Source organism: Papilio xuthus, unplaced genomic scaffold (assembly GCF_000836235.2).
Source record: "Papilio xuthus unplaced genomic scaffold, Pxut_1.1 DF826949.1, whole genome shotgun sequence".
Taxonomy (NCBI): domain Eukaryota; kingdom Metazoa; phylum Arthropoda; class Insecta; order Lepidoptera; family Papilionidae; genus Papilio; species Papilio xuthus.
The window spans coordinates 622,572-633,506 of NW_013531700.1; the positions used below are offsets into that span (position 1 = coordinate 622,572).

General features: G+C 33.5%; 1 protein-coding gene across 1 annotated transcript; it reads right to left on the reverse strand.

Annotated features, from left to right (window-relative positions):
* Window positions 1-3,017: 3,017 nt before the first annotated feature.
* On the reverse strand, window positions 3,018-10,654 carry LOC106120839 (venom acid phosphatase Acph-1). The gene is made up of 8 exons (XM_013316298.1): window positions 10,518-10,654; window positions 7,349-7,459; window positions 6,993-7,103; window positions 6,274-6,531; window positions 5,453-5,635; window positions 4,214-4,334; window positions 3,708-3,925; window positions 3,018-3,420 (listed from the first exon to the last, which is right to left on the reverse strand). The coding sequence occupies exons 2-8, from the start codon at window positions 7,457-7,459 to the stop codon at window positions 3,253-3,255; spliced, it is 1,170 nt and encodes a 389-aa protein (XP_013171752.1). The 5' UTR covers window positions 10,518-10,654; the 3' UTR covers window positions 3,018-3,252.
* Window positions 10,655-10,935: the final 281 nt, after the last annotated feature.

Below are 10,935 nucleotides of genomic sequence, written 5' to 3' on the forward strand. Positions count from 1 at the left end.
TTACTGCAAATAACAAAGATATTTTATATGTCTCGAACACAGATTGACTAGACTCCATCCAGAACTATAAATACTTGAGTAAAATTAACACGTCCGATAAATCCAGAGGCTCTGCGGATGAAGTGAAGTATGGCGTCTAAGTGTCCGTTCATACAGACCATGACGGAGAGCAAAGCAGATTTTTATCGTAAATAAAATTGAGCTTTAAGCGATTGAGATAAGGTTTAATTTTACGTAGTAATAAAGATCTATTTATTCATCAAAATTTTCGCATTTATAATATTAGTAAGTTAAACCTACATAATTAGTATAAAGAATCAATTAGTTTACAGCTATTGATGATTTTATTATCTAACAAGCTGTCGCCCACGACGCCGTCCGCGCGAAATAAAAAAAAAAACTTAATTAGTAACCTATGTGTTCTTCCAGACTATGCTTAACATCTATACCAAATTTCAGCGTCATCCATGCAGCAGTTCAGGAGATATCTTCAAACAAACACCGATCCACCCATCCATCCATCCAAACATTTGCATTTATAATAATAGTAAGATTGTAAAAAAAATGTTCCATGTTGACTTTATTTTGACAAATCTTGTCACATACTGTTTGGTCTAGGACTCATTTGTAATGTAATCCACTAAACTCCTTGACAGTCTTGTAGGTGAAATTAATGCTCCAAAGACAGTTTGCATACTGCCACTGCAACTGTGGAGTCGAGCACGTCGCGTAAATCAACACCGCGCCATCTAGGGCTGTCCAAAATAAATAGTAAATTAATTCGTTTAAAAATTTAAGTTAGGAAATGCTGACTTAATTATTTACTCGGTCTGAATATATGATAGATGTATGAATGTAGAAGAAGCGAGGGAGCTGTGTCTGCACCGTACCAAATGGAAGTCGGTAGTATCTGCCTACCCCTCTAAGTTACGGACGTAATTTTAATGTTGTAAATCTGCTTACCAAAAACTTATTCATATTATAGCGTGGCTAGCAAAATAAAACACCTCGCCATAATTTAGAAATGTCACGGATCTCACTTCATTTTTACATTAAACTTTAATTTTTTTTTTACAAAATCTGCTTTTGACAACCCTAACGATATCAGAACAACTCAAATACTGGCAGCAAACAGTGTCACGTCTCATAGCATCATACGTTACCACGGACAGATACAGCAGTGGATTACAATTTATGAAAACAAATGAATGCTTCTCCAAATAATCGAATTATCAATAAGGTGAAAGTAAGGTAGCGACATCTATTGACACAAACTTGAATTTGATTATCATGAGTAATTATTTACTGATAAACGACTAAATATACTTTGGGTACGGTTTTATTAAAATTCACTCTAGGATATTGTTATATTGCCATACTTATTGCAGACTAGATGTTGCCCGCGACTCCGTAGGCGCGGAATAAAAAAATCGTATGTCTAATCTTCTAGGCCATGTTCTACATTTATGCCAAATTTCATATCTATTTTAGTAAAAAAACAATGCTTAACTAGTCCAAAAAGTGATAAATGCATAAATGAATATGTATGGCACAGTATAGTCTAAGTAAGAGAGACGTCCGTATCGGAATTTAAGCGTTCGGAATTAATACCAGAGTTCCCGAAATGGAAATGGCGGGAAACGATCGGGTCCCGTTACCTAAAACCCGACATCGGCCTAGCATTCAGAATACGCTCTCAATATAATTGGGGTGAACTTTTTATTGGGGCTCATCCGATTTAATAGGAATGAACGAATTGTGAGCTCTCTGTGTGAAAGGGTCTTAACATGTGCGAATTTATTCATGAATGGTGACCCAATAATCCTTAGTACTCGTATTTTAAAGGGAATTTTGTTGGTTTTTATAACTATAGTGTTTTCAGGTTATTAAGTACATAACAAGCGCTACATCTAAAGACCCTGATATTTTCTATGTTGGAAATATTTAGATGGAAGGATGGTTGGACGTTTGTTTGAAGCTATCTCCGGAACGTATCAACGGATGATGATGTAATTTGGCATACATGTAGAACATAGTCTGAAAGAACACATAGGCTACTTATTAAGTTTCATGTTTAATTCCGCGTGGACGGAGTCGCGGGCGACAGCTAGTAGTGTTAAGTTAGTTAAAAGTTGGTGCCACATTTTTAATTAAATAAAATGTTATATTAGTTACCTATTAGTAAACCGTAGTGAGTTTATTAGGGGTATTTAGGGTAATAAATTTACCCAAGAAGTTGCATGTTCACCAAAAAACTTTAATCCTAAACAATAAGTAATTTTGTTGTCGATTTATCAATTTAATAACAAGAAACAGCTTCCAAAAATAAATAGCCAGTCTGGTTGACGAGGGCCCGGTCTATTTGTGCTTTAAGGTTTGACAACATAATAATTTGCACCCTTGTCACGCTAACTTCAAAAGGACTGCACCCAAGGTGTCCGGCTTAAAGGACCAAAATGTATTTAGTTACTATTTAATAAGATTGCTACAATTTGATACTTGTGGTTAAGACTGCATTATGTAAATCTTATAGTGAAAAGTCATGTTAGTTTTATTTATTTATTTACTTTTAATATATATTTATTTGTTAAATATATGTATATCACAGACTATGCTCCTTAGATATATATTTACTTTATATAAATAAACTGCGATATTTACATTATAATATTTTAAAATTGCTACAAGTATTATTATGTGTACATATTTGTTCGTATGTATTAAAAAAAAGAAACAATTGAAACTCCAAAAAATAAAACTTAACCTAGAGAACAATAAAAAGAAAACATTCTATTAAAATTAATTTACAAGTATCAAAAACAGTTAAAAACTGTCAATTACATTTTATCACTCAAAGTACACTTGTGTACAAAAGTGTTCAAGTTAATTAATTAAACTATTTTTCTTCGTAACCGTAGAATTCGAATGCCGCCGTGACTGATTTATTACATATCTCATTAGTCATATGTCTCTATTTTTTCAAAGGGAAGGAAAGAGATGACAATATATATAATATATTTTTTTTATAACAGAAGGGGGCAAACAAGCAGCGGTAACACCGAGATGTTCAACGACGCCTATGGACATCAGCAATACCAGAGTAACCGCAGATGCGTTGCCGGCCTTTGAGATGGTGATAAGCTCGCTTCTTGAAGGACCCTAAGTCGTAGCGGTTTTGAATTACCGCCGCTGATAGACCATATGCATTGAAACGAATGTCAAAGCAGTGAAATTCTACGATAACTTCATGCATTATAACTCAGTCTTGATGTTACAGATTCTGTAGAATTCTTTTTCTGGTAGTACAAAATCCCTGGTTAGTTCAAGGAACTTATGATAACTACAGTAGCTGTTACTCTCGCAGCCAGTGAAGTGTAGGTTATGGGCGACAGATTCACCTGCCTTTGGCAAGTACACCGGCTGCAAAAAAAGTCGGGTGTTAATTTCGACTAGCACTATATAAACTTTGATTTTCTATTACAGAAACAAAGAGTACTACAATTCAATCAAATAAAAAAAATAATAAAAAAATAAGATAATTTAGGTTACTACAATGTTGTGCGCAAGTGTACTTGATGAAATCTGTATACAAATTAAAAAATGTCGCATATTTTGCTGTTGTTCTAAATAGTAGTAATTCTTTAATTTCCTTACTAAGACCGAAGTCCAAACATTAGGAAAATAAAAGTAGAAGGATTAGAACTTACCAAAACAGAGAATTCTCCATTACTTTTCGTCCTATACAACTCTAAAGCGAATAAAGATCCGTATTCTGGGACAGTCTGTTCACTTCGCGATATCCTGGTGACTTCCATCAGAGAGCCGATGTTGAAATCGTGAGCGGAGTACATTCGGAACCTCTTATTGATTCTCTTTCCGGCTACGATATCGTTTGCGGCTGAGATGAAATCGTTCAGAATAACACCTGGAATTAGAAGATAAACTAAAATTCACACTTTCACAACTTATTTGGTAAGTATAGCGTTTATAAAAGGACGTCAACGAGGCGTTCCACCTTAGTAAAAGTTAAATAGACACATAAGCCTTGATGGAAATATTCTGGATGCTGGTACAAATTTTAAAATGTCATAATTATACTCAGAGTTACGTTTAATAGGTTATAAATCTATAGCTTTGGAATGCTTGAAAATAAACAAGTGAACGATTGAGTTAAGTGGACGAAGGAATTTTAAACTAATAGAACTGAACTCACCTCCTCCAATCTTTTTCATCTCATCAGTCTTGAAGTATAACCTATAAGCTAGTCGAGACGCTTCCCCGAGTCTCGCTAGTATGGGATTAGCCCACTCAGGTACGTCTAATCCGAGAGCGACCTGGAAATTACATAATATAGCTCATCTGTAAAATTCAACAATGGTGACATAATGTTCTCTCTTTTTATCAAAGGGAAAGAAAGGGATGACAATATAATTTTATACAAGTGCGTTGACAGTCGAAACCCATAGTATGAGTTGCAATTTCAATTCCAAACAAGTGAACATAGTATTTTGAATTACTGATCTTTATAAATGGATAGGTTATTGCTAAGAAATAACAGCTTGTGCATCGTTCCGATTATTAGTTCGGATCCTCACCACCGCTACTATTGCAACTGTCAGCGCCAAAATGGCGATAATCGAATACGCACAAAATGCAACAGCTTATAACCTGTCTATGTATAGAGGTAAGTGGATTGAAAAAGAATACTGAATGGTAGTTGTTTTCATAAATATTTTATGGCTGTCTAAAATGATTTGTATAGCACACTAAATTGTACTAAAGATATAACATGCCTTTAATTCATAAGAACAATCGAGGTCGTCGAGTTTACCTGGCGCTAAAACAGCTTTTAAAAAAACAAAAAAAAAAGATACGATTGAAAAAATATGCTATTAAATATCCGCTAACGAAATGTCACAGGTTAATGTACACATTAAAACAAAATATAAAATCGTGGAACGATCTTTTGAAAGGCGAAACGATGTTGTTGAAAGTAATTGTGTCCGTGTGAGTTGTGTGACCCTGAGTATCAATTTGTGGGAAATATGATATTGCAATAGATGCAATATGACCATATTTTAAATACAAGCTGTCGCCCGCGACTCCGTTCGAGCGGAATTAAAAAAATAATTAATAAGTAGCCTATGTGTTCTTACAGATTATATTCTACATCCATTCCTAATTTCATCGAGATCCGTTCAGCCGTTTTGGAGATAACTTCAAATAAACATCTATTCATCCATCTATGCATTCGCATTTATAATATAAGTAGGAAGTAAGATTTATTCCATTATTTTGAAACAGGATTCACCTTAAAAATATTGACTAAGCAGGCCCACTTAGTAACAAGAGTAGTAACAAGATTGTGGTCAAGCACCGGTTTATTCATTGTACTATTAATATATTTTCCGAGCGTGTGTTATGACACGTTTATATTAACAAAGATTTATACCTGACTTCTGAATAAATCGAACAAAGCTTGAAACAGCAATGGATTTTCTGTAAAGTTGCGTCCTGTTTCCTTCAACAACTTGGGTAGCAGATCGCTGAATGGCGCAAACTCTTGATAGAGCGATGTCTTCTTAGCTTCTTCCATCAGTTCCTTGAACCTTTGGCAGTTGGAATAATACCTAAGCTGTGAAGAAAAAATATTTAAACGTGACTTTATCCATTGTTTTCGTGTCAAAATTTATGCTTAATATAATCTTATTGAGTTTTCTTTTAAGGCTATTAAGGTCTCTAACTCTTTGTTCTATAAATACGTAGTAATATTGACTAATATTTAGAATTAATATCATTTTAATCTAATCTTAAAGTCTAAATCTTTACGTATATTACTGTTAAGTATAAATTAATTTACCATTACTTATTCCTGATAAAAAGGGAATCGACCCAGACTTAGTTCCGAGTATATCTCTATAACTACAAAAGTGACCGCTTTATTTTATTATCATAACGCAAGCGCCTCATTATCAATACGATAATAGAGGTCAATGTTGCATAACAATAAATCCTAGAGAGAACACAATCACGATTTATTCGCATGATATAACATAGAGTGAACCGAAAGCTGACTACGGCAAAGTATCATGATCTCTCAGAACTGCTAGCTTAGGTTATATATTTCTGGCGTCTTGCTTCTTGGCAGAATAACACGATATTTATTCCTAACTATATCTCTTCTCTTTTTCCTTAATAAGTCTTTGAAAATGTTTATCTGTAGTTACTTAACACCATCATGTGTTAGCAAACTCCTTTATTAAAAGTACTTACGTAGTCTTCGCTTAAAGGTACAGCAGTGTAAGGAACTGGCTGCCAGACTTTTCCAAGACCCTCGTCCCATTGTTGTTCCAATATTGGCGGGTACACTGCTGCCATCGCCATCTGTGCTGTCATTTTGGTTCTCTCCTTGTCTGTACTCCTCACAGCTATCTCATCTTGAAAGTATATGTTTGATAGTAACTTGGAACCTTGGCAGCCGTAACGTTGCTTAATGAATTTTCCGATTTGGTACCCTCTGCGTTTACCGGCCTACAATTTAACAACGTAAGACAAATTAAAAATTTTAGAAAGAGATATGCTGAAAGGTTTGAACGAACGAGCCTAAATGATGCCAATTTAATATCAAAATGTTTTAAGGCTTCTAGGCTTTGCTTTCACGGTCTTAGTTGTTAGTGTTGCAAATGATAGAGCCGTCAGTAGTTTCCTCTTCCTCCTACAATTCATTGACATTTAACAAAGTTAACCTTGTGATAACGAAGGGCCTCCAGGGCTTCACTCTGCGATATCGTACCATGACATCGTTCAAGGTGACGTATCTTACATAAACCATGACATTGCTCTTTTATGTTTTTATTAAAATTTTATCTAAATAATAAATTATAAAGTGTAATTAATAAATAAGTGCTTAGTAACAAAACCGCTTATTAATTTTATTAGATAATCACTTGAGTAAACTTGAATAACCAAAAGCTGTGAATATTTGTGCTTACGTTAGTAAGTCCTTCGGGACCTTCGATGTATGTCAGATTCTTGAGTCTCTCCTGTTCATTGGAAAGTGAAAGTTCGTCGCTGTCTGGCGCTCGCTCGCCGTGCCGGTTCACCTTTGAACATTTTACGTTACAACATGAATATAGTCACGCCTTTGACCTAGATGAATAAAGTTCAGGAACTAAACCACGATAGATTGATAACGTTGTAGAGGACGAGGATGATACTGAAAATTAAATTGCGTCACTAAACAAATATGGAATCACAGAGTCAACTATGTACCCATTTTTCTGGTACTTGGAGCATAGGTATTTGGCCAACGGCATTCTGTACTGCAAGCCAAGCTAAATATACTTACAACAAATGCCAATAGCATTTCCCTGTTGTCAAATATTTGGTTTGTGATCGCACTGCCTCGTGATGGGACCAAGACCGCGAGGCATACCACGAGGAAACATTGAAACTTCATCTGGAAAGAAACATATAAAATTGTGAATTGTATAATAGTTCGGGGAACTTAAATTTTTTAAGTTTCTCATTGAAAAAGATAAATAAATATTATTCGACCTAATATATAATTTTAGGTCATGCACGTGTCCGGCGCTACGGCCCGTGAATCTAATCTCTTTGACCTTTTGATATATGCAGATCTTTGTCCCTCGCGTACATTATCGTTGTTTTGCTAAATAAATATATACTATTTGATATGATTATTAAAAAGATTTTAATTAAGATTTTAAATGGACTAAAGAGATGCCCAAATGTTTTTGCCACAAACTCCTTTTAAATAATTACTAGTTTTGGTGAACCCTTTCGGCACCTTCCTTCTTCAACATATAAAACCTTAATTTTGTTTTTCGCCACCCATTCGTGGACCTTAAGATCCAGTCTGATACAGGTGAAAATTGTTAAATTTGCATCATCATCTCACTATACGTAGCCAACGAGGGGCTCGGAGCCTAAATCAAGGATGACTAGGCCATAGTCAACCAGTGGCCCAGTGCTGGTTGGTTGACTTCACACATATCTTTGAATTTCTTCTCAGATATGTGCAGGTAGCATCACGCTGTAAATTTGCTTATACATAAATTATTTTTTGGAGCCTAAAATTGTGATTCAAATGAAAAAAATCATAGCATAAAGACAGTAAAACATACAAAACCGCATAAATATTTGTACTTAGTATTTATGTAGAGTTACTTTGAAATAAAGTACAACAATATGTATGTAAAAGAGTATTTGAGTATTGCATCAAATCCTCAGAGACTTGAAGCCTTTACAATATCAAAGGTTACCTCACTCGGGATTGCACAAAGCGATGCCTAGAGGGTTTACTTGATCACTGTTTAATATCTAGTCACGGGGAATAAATTACGTATCGGATTAAAATTAAATATTTACTTTGTATAAACAATGACAAACTGCTACAGAGTAATTCAAGACTTACTTAAAGCTACCCTAAGTACAGATTTCACATCTCACTAGTCTCACTAATATATATGCCAATGTTTAGATGGATGATTGTTTGTTTGAAGGTATCTACAGAACGACTGAATGGATCTCGCTGAAATTTGGACATAGTCTGGATGAACATATAGGCTACTAATTAAGTTTGTTTTTATTCCGTGAGTATGGAGTCACAGCAGCTATGTAGTTCTAAATAATTATTTGTCTTTGCTCATAGAAATAACAGATAAAAAATGATAACAGTTTATTTTACATACTGGCCATATTCATAATACGTCAGTCGTGTAGAGAACACAACGCGTTCAAAATGATCTGGAGCATGTCTTTTGTTTATTTTTCTACAAAAAAATAGCATTGTCCGGATCTGAGTGTGATGGATACACACGTAACAATGGCCAGTTCGTTTGGCGAGTGACAAAAACGTAAACAATACGATGTTAATTCCGACCTTGTACGAATCTGCGGTCGTAATTGAAAGTAAGAATTCAGTTCCTCATAGTAACAGATTAATAATGGCTGTTGGAATTTAAAAAAAGAACACTAAATAAGTAGACTATATGTTCTCCCAAACTATGTTCTACATCTGTGCAAAATTTTAGCGAGATAACTTGAACCGTTTTGGAGATACCTTCTAACAAACATCCAATATAGATGGATAGATTGTTCAAATATTAACAATTGCAGTTCAACTTCAAAAGTGTTACATATTTTAGATATTACGACATCTTTTAGGCAATAGAAGGCTCTTCATTAGTAACCTAAGGTTTTGATTCCTATTATTTAACTAAGTTGCTTGTTTATTATAAATTCTGATTGTTAAATCACGCTTACCAGACGTGGTTTTGCTTAATTGCTATGATGTCACACGAAACACGCTGTAGATTACAAACTTGTCTTATTATATTTACGTTTGTTTTAAACACGTGTTATTTTATTTATCAATCTATGTTAACGACTTTTAAATGTTTATGACATTTGAAATAAGACTAACCGCGTTTATTTAGAGAATAAATTAAGTTTTTGATAATTAAGTTAAACGTAAAATACATTTTAATTTATTTGATTGGGATGCCTCAAACGGTGTTACTAATATTGTTTTTATCCGACTTCAAAATGAAGGTTATCAATTGGTCTGCATTTATGTGTGTTACCGCGTAACTCCATTATTGGTGATTTTTTTAATCGTAAGGTATTGCTTTCATGTGCGTCCTCTTTTTCTTATTAATATCAAACTGACTTAAAGACTAGTAGATATTGAGTTTAAATTTAAATTGTGTTATTATATTTAAGTGTCATATTTTAAATTTGATTTAATTAAAAAGATATTTTTTATTTTATTTAATGTATTAATCCACGGTGGCTGAATAGGTAAACAACTTTGCCTTTTATTTATATTTCTGCAAAAAGTTAATGTTCACAACAAAATCTTTACGATTGTAATTAACCTCATTGACGTATTTTGCTGAGTAAGTTCTCATTTAAATAATTAACATTAAGCAAAAGATAAAAGGTTGGCGACTCGACTAGCGAAATAAACTAACAGTAGGTTTCTGAGACCAACATCTCTGTATAAAACATATCCTTATCCCTGTCATTATCTATGACAAAACAGAGATAATAATATGTTTTAAACGGAGATTTTGGGCCTCAGAAACTCACGCTAAGAGATACATTATTTGTCTTTCCCCTTTCATTTATGTAGAAGTATGAATTCCGATTTCAGTCATAAATGTATTGACCCGTATTGCTGTCTCTGTTCTTTCAACAATAATGAAAGGGATGGCGATTACAATTTCCAAATCAAATGATACATTTTAGATTCGAACCTACGTTCTTATATTTTGGATTTTGTTTTATAACCATTATGCTATTGGCGCATACGTACGTCAGTTTGCCATAGATTTCGTATTTTCATACAATGTTTATTAAATTGAATTAACATTCTTTAAATTTTATTTGAACAGATACTAGTTTTATAATAGCGTTTCTATTTGATTTGTTAAATTCAATAACAAACTAGTAAGTTAACAGTAATTTTTTTTACATAAAAGTTGACTTACCGTAAATTATTGCTTATCACACACTATATTTATAAATATTATATGTTTATATATTATATTATGTACATTATATAAATATATACAAGTGTATGTGATGCCTGCGCGCTAGTCGCGCTATGACTGAACGCACGCGCAACCTTTTCAATTCTGTTCAGTATGTATTACTTTTCCTTTGGATATGCCTGATACGGTGTTGCTCCAGATATCCATACAATTTTAATAGCGACTTAACATACAGACAAATTACTATATTATCAACTTAATTACATAATTGCGAAAGTTTAGAAAGAAGAAAGAAAGAAAAGTTTTTAATATAGCTAATAAAGATTAAACCAAGAAACAATAACTAACATAATAAAAATTGCACATCACTAAGAAATTAAATTAAACTTAAGTTAAAATGTATAATATAAAAGTG

What these genes read in the sequence shown, in the direction of transcription:
- LOC106120839 (XM_013316298.1), bottom strand. Translation starts at nt 7,459, where the DNA reads ATGAAGTTTCAATGTTTCCTCGTGGTATGCCTCGCGGTCTTGGTCCCA. An exon ending in AAATGCTATTGGCATTTGTT is followed by an intron (nt 7,104 to 7,348) that starts GTAAGTATATTT and finishes AAATGTTCAAAG; the next exon opens with GTGAACCGGCACGGCGAGCG. An exon ending in TCGATTTATTCAGAAGTCAG is followed by an intron (nt 4,335 to 5,452) that starts GTATAAATCTTT and finishes TGTAATTTCCAG; the next exon opens with GTCGCTCTCGGATTAGACGT.